Source organism: Ctenopharyngodon idella, chromosome 3 (genome assembly GCF_019924925.1).
Source record: "Ctenopharyngodon idella isolate HZGC_01 chromosome 3, HZGC01, whole genome shotgun sequence".
In the NCBI taxonomy this organism is placed as follows: Eukaryota; Metazoa; Chordata; class Actinopteri; order Cypriniformes; family Xenocyprididae; genus Ctenopharyngodon; species Ctenopharyngodon idella.
The window spans coordinates 26,304,821-26,320,470 of NC_067222.1; the positions used below are offsets into that span (position 1 = coordinate 26,304,821).

The 15,650-nt window shown below is 36.0% G+C and overlaps 2 protein-coding genes across 3 annotated transcripts; one reads left to right on the top strand and one right to left on the bottom strand.

The window, feature by feature from the left end:
• Positions 1–1,270: 1,270 nt before the first annotated feature.
• On the bottom strand, positions 1,271–8,989 carry pigq (phosphatidylinositol glycan anchor biosynthesis, class Q). Of its 2 annotated transcripts, none has more exons than XM_051888598.1 (11): positions 8,855–8,989; positions 7,087–7,838; positions 6,867–6,998; positions 5,645–5,765; positions 5,093–5,219; positions 4,854–5,007; positions 4,304–4,415; positions 4,128–4,208; positions 2,600–2,714; positions 2,360–2,421; positions 1,271–2,107 (listed from the first exon to the last, which is right to left on the bottom strand). In XM_051888598.1, the coding sequence occupies exons 2-11, from the start codon at positions 7,794–7,796 to the stop codon at positions 1,955–1,957; spliced, it is 1,767 nt and encodes a 588-aa protein (XP_051744558.1). In that variant the 5' UTR covers positions 7,797–7,838; positions 8,855–8,989; the 3' UTR covers positions 1,271–1,954. The 2 variants fall into 2 exon arrangements, with proteins under 2 accessions (XP_051744558.1, XP_051744557.1); XM_051888597.1 differs by lacking the exon at positions 8,855–8,989 and adding an exon at positions 8,155–8,459.
• A 4,452-nt stretch (positions 8,990–13,441) lies between these two features.
• On the top strand, positions 13,442–15,067 carry socs1a (suppressor of cytokine signaling 1a). Its single transcript, XM_051888599.1, has 2 exons — positions 13,442–13,730; positions 14,112–15,067. Exon 2 carries the CDS (start codon positions 14,186–14,188, stop codon positions 14,789–14,791), a length of 606 nt encoding a protein of 201 aa, XP_051744559.1. The 5' UTR covers positions 13,442–13,730; positions 14,112–14,185; the 3' UTR covers positions 14,792–15,067.
• The last annotated feature ends 583 nt before the right edge of the window (positions 15,068–15,650 follow it).

The following is a 15,650-nucleotide window of genomic DNA, read 5'->3' on the forward strand; positions in this document are numbered from 1 at the left end:
TAAGATATTTTTGATAAAATCCGATAACTCAGTGAGGCCTCTATTGCCAGCAAGATCATTAATACTTTCAAACGCCCAGAAAGGTACTAAAGACATATTTAAAACAGTTCATGTGACTACAGTGGTTCAACCTTAATGTTATGAAGTGACGAGAATACTTTTTGTGCGCCAAAAAAAATAAATAACGACTTTATTCAACAATATCTAGTGATGGGCGATTTCAAAACACTGCTTCATGAAGCTTCGAAGCTTTACAAATCTTTTGTCTAGAATCAGTGGTTCAGAGCACGTATAAAACTGCCAAAGTCGCGTGATTTCAGTAAATGAGGCTTCGTTACGTCATAAGTGTTTTGAAATTTCAATGGTTCACGTGACTTTGGCAGTTTGATACGAACCACTGATTCGAAACAAAAGATTCGTAAAGTTTCGAAGCTTCATGAAGCAGTGTTTTGAATAAAGTCATTATTTTGTTTTTTTGGCGCACAAAAATTATTCACGGCATTTTATAATATTAAGGTTGAACCACTGTACTTACATTAACCGTTTTAAATATGTCTTTAGTAGCTTTCTGGGCACTGAAAGTGTTAATTGTCTTGCTGTCAATGGAGGCCTCACCGAGCCATCGGATTTCATCAAAAATATCTTAATTTGTGTTCTGAAGATGAACAAATGTCTTATGTGTTTGGAACGACATGAGGGTGAGTAATAAATGACAGAAATTTCATTTCTGGGTGAACTAACTATTTAATGTAACCAATAATCTTTCCTGTAGCTCAAACAGTAGAGTGTGGCACTAGCAACACCAAGGTCATGGGTTTGATTCCCAGGGAAAGCAAGAACTGATCAAATCTAAATGTGTACCTTGAATGCAGTGTAAGTCACTTTGGATAAAAAAAAATCAGCCAAATCTATCTAACTGGAAATAACCTGGGTCCAGGAATACCATGCAGATATTTCAATTTTTGACTACCCATCTTTGTGTCAGATACACACAAAGGTATTATTCCCTCAACACAAACATGCAGGTGAATCCCCAGCTTATTTGTTTTTCATGTGTCATTGAATAGTCAGTTGCCACAGCAGTCATTATTGTGTTGTTCTCTCAGTCTAGTCTGAGCACATTCTTCACAGGCTGTACTCCCAAACAAAAGATCCATGACTAGTTATACTAGCACATTTCTGAAAATAGGTAAACTTTAAATAGCAATTGTTTATAGTGCAAACATGACTTATGTAAGAATGATTTAAGATGCACAAAGATACTGTAATGTAGGATTAAATAAACTTTATTGAGGTAAATTAGGGGTTTACAAATGAACATCACAAATGTGTATTATGATCATAATCATCTGAATTTATACAAATCAGTTTTTATTAAATAATTTATATTAATTATAATAGCTACAAAACAACATTGATTTGGCAACACTGACATAAGTGGATCATGGTCAAATAATTTAATACACAAATCTATATTTATACTCAACATTGAGAGACAGTTCACATGAGTCAGCTAGATTAGACTCATAAAACTTTAAACACATGAACTTGACAAATTTCTACAAGTCATTCCCTTTCTATCTCACGAGAGACAGCTAAAAAAAAACTTCCAGTTCAAATGATCCTGGTGAAATTATGGTTTGATATATTGACTAGTTTTAATTATTAAAATTACAATTAATATTTTTTTTTTAAATGGCACATCTCAATGTTATACAAAAGTAGTAGAAGAATAAATACAAAACATAATCACAGTTTCAATCAAAGACTCTGATCAGTGTCTGGAAAAGGAAAGATTATGATTTAAAACAACAATGTAGGATTATTTTCATAAAAAATCTAATTAAGACTATCTTGAATGTCAGCGAAGTCTGACCAACACAGCACTTTCTCCTAGTGTGAGTGCACATGTCTAGTTGCTGTCTTCTAGGGGCTCTTGCATGATCCCATAAAGTTAGTCCATCTTGGTAGTCTTCTGCTTCCAGGGGTAAATGAGTTCTCCCACAAACAGTTTCTTGCACAATGCGGCCCAGGAATCTTTAGGGTAACAGCTATAGGTGGGCGTACGGTAACACTGTAGTACAGAGCTACACTTTATTGGGTTGATCTGAAGAAGGAGAAAAGAAAAAAAGACATTTTTCATTCATGTTTGCTCATCTGGAACATGATTCATTATCAAACCTCAGAGACAATTAAAGTAGTGTTTGCACTGATTATGAATTATACGACAAACTGCACAGTGAGCCAAACAGAGCTATTCAATTACCCATCCCACAAAATCAACAGGTCAAACCCAAAGTAAAACCCAAGCATAAATAAACTACAGGATGACATGCTGTTTAACCAATAACCAACCTACCTCCATCATCAGGTGTAAAGGAGTTCCTGGCTCCTCACAAAGCACCTTGAATTTAACCCCCTCTAGAATCAAAAGAGATTCACAAAGGACCTTTTCTAATCGATCAGGTATATAAACACATGATTGCCAAGTAAAAGGCCTAAAAATACATTCATAATTTCTTCTTTATCATCAATTGATACAAAAGAAAAGAAACTTAAACTAAAGTTCATTTCTTCAGTGTAATACAGTATGGCTCACCTGCCAGTCTGTATGGTCTGCAGATACGTAGACCGATGGCGAACAGCGGGAAGGAGTTGATAAAGTCGACACTGAGGTGAATCACTCCCTGAAACAACACCACCACCAGCCGCAGCTAGAAATATACAGAGAAACAACTTACACATGTTAACAACATTTATAATTTATTACTCATATTAGAGACATTTTACATCTAAAATTGAATTTCAACCCCATATTTCTATACTATATGCTATATGTGGGTCAAAGACATTTAGATGTATGCATCAATATAAATGTAAAAAAGTGATTTTATATACATAGAAAAGCACATTAAATGCAAGCAAAACGTCTACTTTTAAGGTTTCAAGTAAGTTTTGGGAGAACAAAATGTCAAAATGTGGGTGAAATAATGTTCCATTGTCATTCAAAATTGAAACAACATACTTATTCTGACCTATATGTATGAAAATATATAAAAGAATAAGTGAGCATACTAAATTTGATTGCATTTTAAATGAGTAAAAAATTCTTGCTGACAAATGGGCAAAACCTAGGATAGAGGCAAAGTTTAAAAATGTAAAATTACAAGTAATTAGCATTTGGGGTAAAACTAATTAGTCTTTAATATAGCATAAATTGATTTTTTGTTGTAAATATCCCTGACAAGATGGTTATACTGAATGACATTTTAGTGGGTGTCTTCTGTAAATCATGGTAAAAATGTATGATATTTAATTTTTGCTCAGAAAAAACAAACAAATTAAACAGGACCCAATACTGGTGTATTGAAAAACAACAACAACAATTCAAAGCTGTATTACACTTATTGTTTTGATGCTTGAAAACCCATTTTCGTCTTTGACCCATGTATTATGTATTAGTAGAGTATCAAGCACTACAGCACAGTCCTGAACCATAAGTACCATAACCATAACACATACAGTAAAAATCTGTTACATACACTGCTGTTCAAAAGAGAAATAAATACTAAAGAGAAATAAATACTTTTACTGACCAAGGATGCATTAAATTGATCAAGTGACAGTAAAAAGTGACAGTAAAGACTTACATTGTTACAAAATTTTAACTAGTCACCAAAAAATCCTGCAAAACAAAATGTATTATGGTTTCCACAGAAAGATTAAGTAGCACACATGTTAAGAAATGTTTCTTCATCATATTAGAATGATTTCTGAAGGATCATGTGACACTGAAGACTGGAGTAATGATGCTGAAAATTCAGCTTTGCCATCACAGGAATAAATTACATTGTAAAATATATTAAAATAATAAACAGTTATTTTGATCAAATAAACGCAGCCTTGGTGTGTATGAGAGACTTCTTTTATACAAAACACACACACACACACGCACAATCTTACTGACCCCAAACTTTTGAAAGGTAGTTTACAGGGAAAAAAAAAAAAAAAAAAAAAGGATCAAGAGCTACAGACTTTAAAAATGTAAAAATAGCAGAGAACTGCATCAGACGCTCCAATGGGGCTGGAATAAGGATGAAGTTGAAACTCATGTCAGAGTGACTCACCAGGGTGAAGACCAGGTAATACAGGGCAGTGGTGGGAAGCAGGAACAGCAGAATCGTAAAGAGCAATGTGCCAATGAACAACTGCAAAGAAACAGATCAGTGTCAGTTTGCTCTGTAAGGTTGTGATGAATAGCTAGTACATGAATGAGGGATATAAAATTGTGCAAGAGATGTACCTGGTCCAGGTCGTATGAGCACGAGTCAACCCTCTGCCTCAGTACATTCCATTTCTTTCCCCTGAAGAGCCGCCACAGGGAGGAGAGACCATAGATCTTCAGACAGTACAGTCTGACAAGAGAGATAAGAAAGTACAATTCATAATAAAGAAACTGTGTTGCAATTCTCAGAAAATTGCCCTAGAAATTCCCAGAAAAAGGCCTAGAATGTTGTCTCAAGGGTAATATGAAAATAAAATCCTCAAGACTGTTAATATAAATGAAAGTAACTGACCAGAGAGATCTGAGATATAACCTTAAAGAGACAGTACACCGAAAAATTCTGCCATGAACTGCATCCCTAAAGACCAGTATAAATTTCTTTCTTGCGTAGAACATAAAATTCACTTTTATTCCAACAATGTAAGGGAATGAAAACCTCAGTGGTCCCTTTAAGTGGCACAATGTAATTATAAAGGTTGACACTGCCCTCTACTGGAAAACACTAGAAGTGCATGAACATGAAAGTAGGTTAGAAAATGACATACAGAACCACAGAATTGAACCTCACCTTGCCCCATACACATAAAAACAGTAGATGTGAAAAGTCAGGAGGGCCACAATGTCGGACAGTATGGAAAGAGCAAAGGTCAATCCCAAGCAGGCTGACAGTCCAACATACCACAGGATCCTCTCAATGAAAGGAGACATCAGGTGGATGTAACCTGCCGACACAATCACAAGACATACATGAGCTTCTGTAATAAGCTTGAAACACCGTGAAAACGCCTCAACCGAGGATGTACTTACTGATCCACAGATGGATGTGGTAGAGAAAGAATCTCCCCAGCACCTGGTCAAGAGCTCTGTTCATCTTCAGTCCAGCAGGAGCTCCCATCAGCCATTCTAACAGCTCCTGGAGCTCTTTAGCCACACGCTGCAAGATTATATAATATATATATATATATATATATATATATATATATATATATATGCTGTTTGTCTGAACTTTATATTCATTAGAGAATCCACAAAAATATTAAGCAGCACAACTGTTTTCAATATAGGTAAAAATAAATATTTCTTGAGTAGCAAATTAGCATATTAGAATGATTTTTGAAGGATCATGTGACACTGAAGATTGTAATAATGATGTTAAAAAAAAAATTCAGCTTTGATCTCAGGAATAAATTGTATTTTAAAATATACTGAAATAGAAAACAATTATTTTAAATTCTTGTAATATTTCACAATTTGTACTCTATTTTCATTAAGTCATGTGAGACATCTTTCAAAAACATTAACATTAAAAATCTTACATTTTTTTATTTTTTTACTTAACTTAATACATGTCATACTTACATCTGCCACAGGTACCAGAGTATTCGCTAATTTGCTGATACGATTCTCCCTATAAAGCCATGAGACAAGCAGCAAACCAAGGGCTATGTCCACAAGAAAGGACACAAAAATGTTTGCTTTTCTGCAGAGGAGTGAAAAAAGAAAGACGTGAAAATATGTTTTATTGATTAATATAACAATAATGGCGTAACATGATACCTTGATGACATGGCACTTATTTTTTAAAAGAGCATTTTCTAATTTCTAAATTCTGAATCTTGTGCATAAATAAAAGAAAAATGTAAATGTAAACTCTCCTGATACCATAATCAAGAAATAAAAGCCTCATTACAAGAATTAATGTACTGTAGATTGGCAATTTATTATTATTTTTTCTAACAAAACTTCTAACAAAAAACATTTAACAAACCTTCTTCAGGACTGTTTGTCAAGATCGTTAAGACTATTAAAATATCAGAAAATCTGACCTTTTTTTGACAATGCAAGGTTAGTAAAATGTCATGAGCTACGACTCCCCAAAAATGTATGTAATTCATTATAATTGTATACAAATTACTTTTTATCATCAAAAATATATTTAAAGCCTGGGAAGGTGGGAGGTGTACACGCACACGTATTCAAGGAAACTTTCAACTTCATGGTTACAGAACAAAAAAGTAATTAAACTGAAACTTGAAATTGGTATAAACATTTTCCAAACCATATGGAACCAACAAAAAGAACATAAACAGAAGCTCAACCAATCCTGCTTCATGTGCGAGAACAAACCTCTTCCAGAAGCTCAAATATGCTGCGTAACACACAAGAATGAACCTCATTGGTTCTCACACATCAAGCAAACATGCTTGAGCTTCTGTTTATCATATCTGATGTGTGAGTTGATGAATGTTTATATGTGAAATAAAAGCCTAAATTCAAACTGTTCATCACATAAAGTGATTGTGTCTCTTCAGAAAATTTGGATTATGAACTTTTTGAAGTGTCAAAGCGGTCGTTGCAAAGGCAGTCAATGGAGTGACAGAAATCTCTCAGATTTCATCCAAAAGATCTTCATTTGTGTTCCGAAGATGAATGAAAGTCAGGTTTAAAAAGATATGAAGGTGAGTATATGATGGCAGAATTTTCATTTTTTGGCAAACTAACCCTTTAAATTACAGTTTAAAAGATTCTTCTTTTTCGCTATCAATGGCGCTCTTATATATCCTTGACCTGAGTACTATACCTCATAAAATCCATGTGTGTAGCAGCTCTTTGGGGGGAGAAAACAGTCTTGAAATGAACTGCTCTGTACCCTGACTGAACACAGGTGGACAGCTTGCTCGAGATGAACAGCACTGGGCGAAAATGTAAAATCCTGTAAAATACCAAAAGATTTGAATTTCAATGTTCTCCATCACTCTTCAGTATCGACAACAGGTTCAAGCTGAGACACATTAACTCACCTGAAGCTGCAAAACCAGTGCCACAGAGACAGCAGCCACGTTAGGAAGATGCAGACCGGAACAGAAGCTTGTTTTAGAAGCTCTGCAATAATACTAGCCTCTCTGCCTTCAGACTGCCAGTGGGTGAGCTTGAGAGGCCCGTCGTCATATTTGTCCAGGAAAAAGAGAGGCTGACTTTGAGCCACTGTTTGGAAGACCAAGCGCAGCTCTGAAGGCTCAATGTCAGACTTCTGGCTGACCTCCTGTACAGGGTGAAGCTGGGACAGCATTACCTTCCGCTGGTCGTAATGAACGAAGATGATCTTATCTTCCTCGCTGCTGTCATCGCTGCTGTTATCTTTGTTCTTCTGCTCCCGGTCCTGTAGAAGTTTCCCATTGTTTTGGACCACCTGGCAGGTAAAGCCTCTTTTGCCAAATTCACGACTCAACTGCAGCCAACATTTCTGTGGAAAGATGGTACTCAGGTCTTTTAGGAAGCTGTCCATTCCTTCTTTGCCTTCTTTGGGCATACTCCAGGAACCCAGGACTGTGAGATCCACTTCAGACTGGCTCTGCATCTGACTCAAGTACTTCTTCACCTGACCCGGTATGAATGGGTAGTGAATGACGGCGAGTACCACAGCAGAATTGTGACCTGGTATCCAGTGCCCAACCAGCAGGCCGCTGTCAGCAGTATTGCAGCATTGGGGAAAGAAGATCTTCAGCACCATGGTGGAGTGCTATAAAGTCCAGCAACAGTGAAAGATGCACTCCTGTTTGGGCAAAGAGGCACAATTAAAAGACTGAAAGCAAGCATATAATATGCACAATTTTAATATGCATATATAGTATTTATAATGCAGTTTTGAGTTGTCAAGTCAAAAATAAACGTATAGCTTGCTTAACAGCATCCACAGATCGAGCGAGTACAGTTTTGTACTCGTGCCCTTCAAATGCATTGAACACTCGGGTCGTTTCTATGGAAACCACGTGCCCCGGGGCAAAACTGATATCGATTTAAGTTGCAGTTTTACCATGACCAAAAGCAGAGACATGCTGCTGTAATTAGTAGTAAAGTCAAAAAGTTACCTTGTGGATTTTGAAGAGCGAGGGCTTCTGAGAAGTTGCTTCTATGTTATTACCGAGCAAATTAACTCTACTATGTGCGTCAACCAACGCTGGCATGCTCTCAGATAAAAAAATAAAAAACCGTTTACGCAAAATCATAGAAAAACAGCATCAGGGATAAAAGTCCAGTCAATGATCTTGTTAAGCTAACTGAAAAACAGTTTTCCATAGGAGTAAACCATTTAAACCGTTCGTATTGTTGATAGTCCGTCATTAAAATTCCGCCGAGTGAACTCAAGGCAGATTTTCAGTTCCGACCCAAATGGTTCGAGAAGAGTTTGACTTTATTTTACCATTGCAGGTTTCCAACGTATCTCTCATGTTCTCCGCAATTTATTGATAAATTACTGAAAATGTAATTTAATTAATAAAAATAATCGCATTTAAATGTAATAGCACAAATGTTGTCGAGAGAGTGAGCAAACTGTTATTAAAGATTTAGGTTTAGTTGTGACATAATAATCGTTAATAACAATCGTAGCATTTTAGTGTGATCTTTTTTCTCCAAACCTGTTGATTACCCATTGTATTTATATATATATATATATATATATATATATATATATATATAGTTTTTAATGCATATGTTAAGATTATTTTGAGCACTTTGGATTGCCATTATGTATGAAATGAGTTACCTTGCCTAAAAGCGTCTACTTACATGAACTGTCGACCGGTGAATGTGTCTGAATGGGAATCGTAACCTAAAAGAAACGTTAGCTATCTTAACATTCAAGACAATATGGGGCTCTCTAAAGAACCAGCTTTTCTTTCCTGATAACAGCTTCACACATGATAAGACTTAAATTTTAGGAGGGAACTGAAGCAAAAATGAACAAAAGCTGTGGATAAAGGTTTTATTAAAAGTAGCCTACACTTTACAAATGTAACTTGTCTTTTTTTTTTTTTTTTTTTTTCTTAAGTAATATGGTTGTCAATCAAAAGCAAAACATTTAATTTTATATAGTACCATTTGCACCAATATGTTTCATGATCCTTGACAAATGAGAAAAGCCTTCAAGCAACTGTGCTTGATAGCCCGAGTCCAACATCCGTCACTAAACATTATTTGCAACATTATTTCACTTTCTAAATGAATTGAAATTGTGTGTAACTGATTGGTAAACACAGTGTGCCTCCCAGAAGATGGCGCTAGAGTTGCATATGTTTCCCAGAATATCAAAGAATGATGGCATGAATGCATGAAATATTTAGTCTGAATATTCAGGATGTTGAACTGGATTTTAAATGGGAATAACAGTTTATTGGACTGCAATTAAAGGAAATTCAATACAGTCACACAAAAAAAAGCTTTAAGGCAAAACATAGCTAGGCTAATTATATCATTAACCATTAATTGGTTTAATTATACGGATAACTGAAATATGTCTCAACCGTTTAGACATTCTTGTATACAGAGGTGTAAAGAGTACCTGAAAGCCATACTTTAGTAAAAGTACAGATACCTTACATCGCAAATGACTCCACTACAAGTTACAAGTAACCAACTGACTTGAGTAAAAGTCTTAAGTACTGTTAAAATCAGATACTTTAAGTATTTTACTCATGCTGAATGTAGGCTCAGAGATGCACTAGTCCTCAACACCTGGGAGACATGCCGGTGAAAATAAGAAACAATTGATTTGTAATATGAGAAATCAAGCTTATTTTCTAAAATCAAAATAAAACTGAACACCTCAATATTGCAATAAATCAAGGTCGACACAACAACCTTTTAAACGTCTACAAACTCTCAAGTCTCAGTTAAGCTCAAGTGCACAGAAAGGCCATAAATAAACCAATATCCTTCAAAAAGGTCTTGCCAATATAGCAGATAAATAAAACAATGTTAAGTAAAATTAAATAGTCAAAGTCTACTGTACGTCCTGGTTTGAGCCTCATCAAAAGCTGAAGTAATTTTCCTCATCTAATAAATCAAACACCTGCGATCAGCAACTACCTGCTAATGCACTCACATTCACGTAAAGTATCCTTGTTGACAAGTTTGGGTGAGTAAAGGCAAAACGCACAAGATATAGTACCTTCAATGCCCTTAGATGAACAAACTGCTGCAGAAAAATTTAGGTGCCATGAAAAATGTAATCTGTTATTGCATTACTCATCACAAATGTAGTGGAGTAAAAAGTACATTTACTTGTTCAAAAATGTAGTCAAGTAGAGAGTAAAAGTTGCCAATATCTTTGATACTCAGTACAAAGTAGCCAAAATATACTTAAGTAGGCCTACAGTAACTAATTACATTTACTCAAATACTTTACACCTCTGCTTGTATAAAATAAGTCATGTAGCCTACTGTCAAAACAAATAGGCCTAACATTAGCCACTAAAACAGCTTTTTAAAGGGACAGTCCAAAAATCATAATTTTACTGACCCTCATGTTGTTCGAACATTTCTTTCTTCTACAGAACATAAAAGAAGACATACTGAAAAATGTTGGTAACCAAACATTTTCGGTTCCCATTGACTTCCACAGGACACAGGTGTAGGCTACTGTTACATAACCAGGAGCCAGATAAAGGCTAGTTTGGACAGGTGCCATCAGATATACGCTTTATAGCTCTATAGCTTTATAGCTTAAACTCTCTGGTTGTCTTAAACTCCTGATTATGTAACAGTACACCTCTACCTTATTTACACGCATCTTTGTTAGTGAACAGCACTTACAGTAAAGATGGTGTTTTCATGTAAAGATCTGGCATGCACGGCCCCAGTCACGTGATAAGAATGTTATCATTTTCGCATTTTATCGCAAGGGATTTTTCATGAATTATCCATGCCTCCAGGCCATTATGCAACATTACACGGAATAAGTTTATTATTATTATTATTATTATTATTAGTAGTAGTAGTAGTAGTAGTAGTAGTAGTAGTTGCCTATTTAGAGGGTTTAGCTAAATTTTATGTTGTAGTTACTCCTAATTTTAAAAGTCGCATTGTAAGTAACGTTAGGTGCAATGTTTTTCGCCAGAGGAAAATCAAACATCAAGTTTAGTCTGAATGCAGTAGTGTGCAGAGCATATTATTGAAATGAGGTCATGACAAATGGTTTCACAAAAACGTAAGGGAAGAAGCGTTTCTAAACATTGGCTACTATTCAAGGAAACCTCACGAGGCTTTGTGTATGGTGTAGATCACGTGACTTTAAAAAAAGTTCAAAATGAAAGTGACCAGTTTATTTTCTGTATCTGATCTCTTAATCACGACTGCATTGATTTTGTGATCACGTACTTTCCGAGACACTATAATGACAGATATAATTCTTAAGAAGCCTATACGAGATAAAGATGTGAAAGTAAGTTTCAGATCATCTTTACAACATCGTAACATGTGGTTTCCCTACGTTTCAGAGAGGATAGCAGCTCTAGGCTATTTTAAGAAGCAGCCTATTCCCTGTTTTCAATACAATAAGGTCCAAAGGTCCAGATCCAGGCCCAGCACAAGACGACTCCTGTGATTTCAGTTTAGGAGAAACAGCGACATCTATAGGAATTATGTTGTGTGGGAAAGCAGTAGGCTACACAAGCTTTCACTTTCATTTTCCCGTAAAGCACTGGAATATAATGCAGCAAGATGAACCAGTAAGAAATATTTGAATAGCAAACACAGCTTTTCAACCATAAAGGAACTAGGTAAGTATCATTTTCATGAATGCAATTATGTAAACAGAATGTATGCTGCAGGCATTTTGCAGATTTCTGCTGTACAGTGAATTTGATCTGGCGATTCATTCGGATATTATTAAGCATTACACAAAGCGTATGGCTTTTTGGGTACGCGCGAATAGCCTATGCAATTGATTTCTGGTGGTCTGCATCCTCAACTCAGTCCTCAGACAGATTGGACATGGAGCTCTGCATTGTGCATTATGAGTCAAAATGTAGGCCTATCATACTGTAAATATCTGCAGATAAATCTGGAGATAGGATAAACTCAGATGATGATGATGATGATGAGGATGTCATTTTTGTCACTGAATAAAAAATGTGCTTAACATGTTCAAGCTGTTCCTCCATCTGATAAGGAGGCTGTTTCAAGGAAAAAGCCCTGATAATTCACATATGCCTGTTTGTTTAGATCCTCTTCCTTGGATCTGGAAGTGCAAGTACGTTATTGTCCGCTAGTGGTCCTCCTACTGTAAATATGTGTCTTTCTGAGAAATACAAGAGAAACGAAAGTATAACCAGTAATTCTACTCCAAAGCAAACAAGCCATTGAAAAGAAAATACACCCTCGAATTTGCATGACTGGAATTTCAGTTTCACAATGATATCATTCAAACGAATCACGGGCAGGACAGTTCATTTTAATAAATTACCAAGTATTTAGTAAGTATTTTGAAGTACGGTGATGTCATTCTTCTTATTAAACGGGCTTTCGAGTCACATGTAAGTCCCTTTTACTGGGCCATGACGACTTAAGGCACTGGATGAATAATCTCATGTGCATTTTTGACTCCCCCAAAAATTGCATGTAAAACTACTAAACATAATCTGGAGACCAATGCAATGATGTTTAAAAAGCAGATTATTTTCTGTGCACTTGTGCAGTGTTTACCACATCTGAATGTATATAGTCATGTCATGAAACTCTCAGTCTATCTCTATTTGTATGAATTGAAACTTATGGAAAAATGTTTGCCTGGTCCGCAGCTGTGGATTTACGGGCTGGAAATGAATTTCATTTATGGCCAATGCTTTACAGAGATGTAGATCTCAGACATGCATAATCCACAATAAATCTAGATTTTTTTTTTTTTTTTTTTTTTTTGTGCTATGCAAAGTATGACAATATTGCATGAAATGATGTATCACAAAAAAAAAAAACTAGAAAAAAAAGGCATATAATTACACTTAATGCTGTTGTTTTTTGTGTTACTTACACATCTGTCCATTGCAGTTGTAATAGTAAATATTCCAGAAGTTCTGCCATTTTTAAGAAAAGTATATGAAAAAACTAATATATAAATTTAAATTTTTTTAATAGTCAAAGTATTAATAATGACCAAGTCAGGGGAATCAGGCTGTATAACAGACCTCAGCCTAGAAACACACCTAACATTATAATATTCACGTTAACGTTGATCCTAAGTATATTTAATTCAGATATTATGTCATTTTCATGTTCTTTAAAAGTTTTATAAATGGAACTTCTTTTTTGGGGGGGTGGGGGAAATGTATTAAAGTTTAAAAGAGAAGTGAAAGAATAGACTACCATTATCTCGTTTAGGTAGGAGTGGCCAATCCTGAATTGATTTCACAGAAAAAACCTGAAAGTGAAGCAAGAATTCCGGGAAATGGGCGGAGCTGTTCGCTCTATATGTATGGTTTCAAAGCGCCTGCCAGTTCATTCTAACATTAGAAGAGTTTCTGTCGTGCGCTGAGGAAGTCTCTATCGAGATATAACGGTGGAATAAATCAATGGGAGTTCCAAAAAACCTGATTTTGGAAGCGGCGACGAGAGTTTGTCAAAGGCAAAGTTGTATTGACTACTCTTGGAGTTCATATTCGCTAAAACGGTAAGATTTACGCTGAATTAACTTTTCTGTTGAGAACGGTTTATCGGTCTGTTTTGTCATTTAAAAGTTTAAATTAAAAATGAATATAAATGTTTGTTGTACGTCACGCTTATAATAAAAAGTAAACTTAAGATAAGAGATACAAATGTTTTGTATAATGTTCCAAAACTAAAACTAACTAAATATAAGTTTATATAAACCTAACATAGGACTAGTAATTTCACAGATAAATCCATGCATACATGAGTGAATCCCAAATACGTCACAATCTATGTTGCCATGAAACAAGCTTATTGTAGCCTATGTGATGTTCAGTACAACGCGTGATTGGCTTTGGAAGGGGCAACTCATTAACTGTGTTCTTCACTTTCTCTTCAACAGACAGATGAGTCTCATCTAGATGACCTTCCTGTGGTACGGTATGGAAGACCACACCAGTTGGTCTTTCCTGTAGGATGGTGGCGCACAGTACAGTGGAAGGGAATCAAGGCACAGAAGAACCCCAAGTGAGCACAGAACCCTCCCCAGAGGTCTCCCAATCCCAAAGGTCCAGACCCAGCCAGCAGGCAGCCATTTTACAGACACATTTCAGACCCTTCAACTATGCGAGAGACTTCAAGATCATCGCAAAGACCACCTCAATGCTAGAGGAGAGTGGCTTCTATTGGGGTCCCATGACTGTAGAGGAGGCACATCAGAAGCTGAAGAAAGAGCCAGTCGGAACTTTCCTGATCCGGGACAGTCGACAGAGCGACGTGTTCTTTACGCTGAGTTACAAAGGACAACACGGTCCCGTGAGTGTCCGGATTACCTTCAAGAATTCCAAATTCAGCCTGACCGGCAGCAAGGAATCTTTTGACTCTCTTTTCAAACTGCTGGAACACTACATCAGTTCCCCGAAGAAGGGTCTCGTCAGGCCCTACAGGAAAGAACCAGTGCAGTCCCTGCAGCAACTGTGCCGCAGACGGATTATCGAAACATGCGACGGAAAAGACATCGACCGCATCCCTGTGCACCCAATCCTCAAAGACTTCCTCCATGCCTTCCCTCATCCGCTATGAAGACGAGACTCATTGCATTAAAGCGCTGCTGGAATATTCTGGAGATACTTGATGGACTCCTCGTGGTCCTGCTCTGTTTTAGGACGCAGGAATCATACTGTAGCACATTTTGGAATATCATCAGACTTGAACACTGCACAAAGTTTACATTGTCTGTGAATGTTTACACTATACAGGAATATTGTTTTCCTTTGATTACGTTTCTGCTATGCAGAAAGAAATATTTCAAGATAATTTTTATAAAAAATAATAAATATATTTCTAAACAATTTAAAACATCTCAATTTTTACTTTATTTATTGGGGGACTCATACATTCTGCGGTCTGAATGCTTGAATATGGGGTTTTATACAAGAATATTCATTAACATTCACACACACAAAAAGCATATCTACTGTAGACATCAAACTGAACTGTTTTAAACTATTACATTTCAATGGAAGGCTTAGTCAACACTCATTAATGACTATTAAAACTAAAAAACTAATTAATAAGACATTTAAATATATATAAAAAATATTAGTTATTATTATTTTTTTTTTTTTTTAAATGAAACTATGTGGGCGATTACTAAGTTTTTCCCACATGCAATTTGAGCCTCACCCTTGTCTAACAAGGTTCAAGATTCATATCTCGACTTAATCCATGGCAATGAAACCCGCCTTTTTCATAGAATAAGGCATGTCATGTTGAAGCTATGGTATATTTTTACTAGATTACAGGCTTAGTGTGCCTGATTCCTGAAATGACATGAAGACGAGGTCTTATAGGAAGTGAAGGCCAGACATTCTGTACTGAACCAAGCTGATTAATCTAGGTAGTAGCGTGGTTGGAGAGGCGGAGCTGTGGTGACCGTAAA

What these genes read in the sequence shown, in the direction of transcription:
- pigq (XM_051888598.1), bottom strand. Translation starts at nt 7,796, where the DNA reads ATGGTGCTGAAGATCTTCTTTCCCCAATGCTGCAATACTGCTGACAGC. An exon ending in CCACATCCATCTGTGGATCA is followed by an intron (nt 5,008 to 5,092) that starts GTAAGTACATCC and finishes TTGTGTCGGCAG; the next exon opens with GTTACATCCACCTGATGTCT. An exon ending in CAGACCATACAGACTGGCAG is followed by an intron (nt 2,422 to 2,599) that starts GTGAGCCATACT and finishes TTTTGATTCTAG; the next exon opens with AGGGGGTTAAATTCAAGGTG.
- socs1a (XM_051888599.1), top strand. Translation starts at nt 14,186, where the DNA reads ATGGTGGCGCACAGTACAGTGGAAGGGAATCAAGGCACAGAAGAACCC.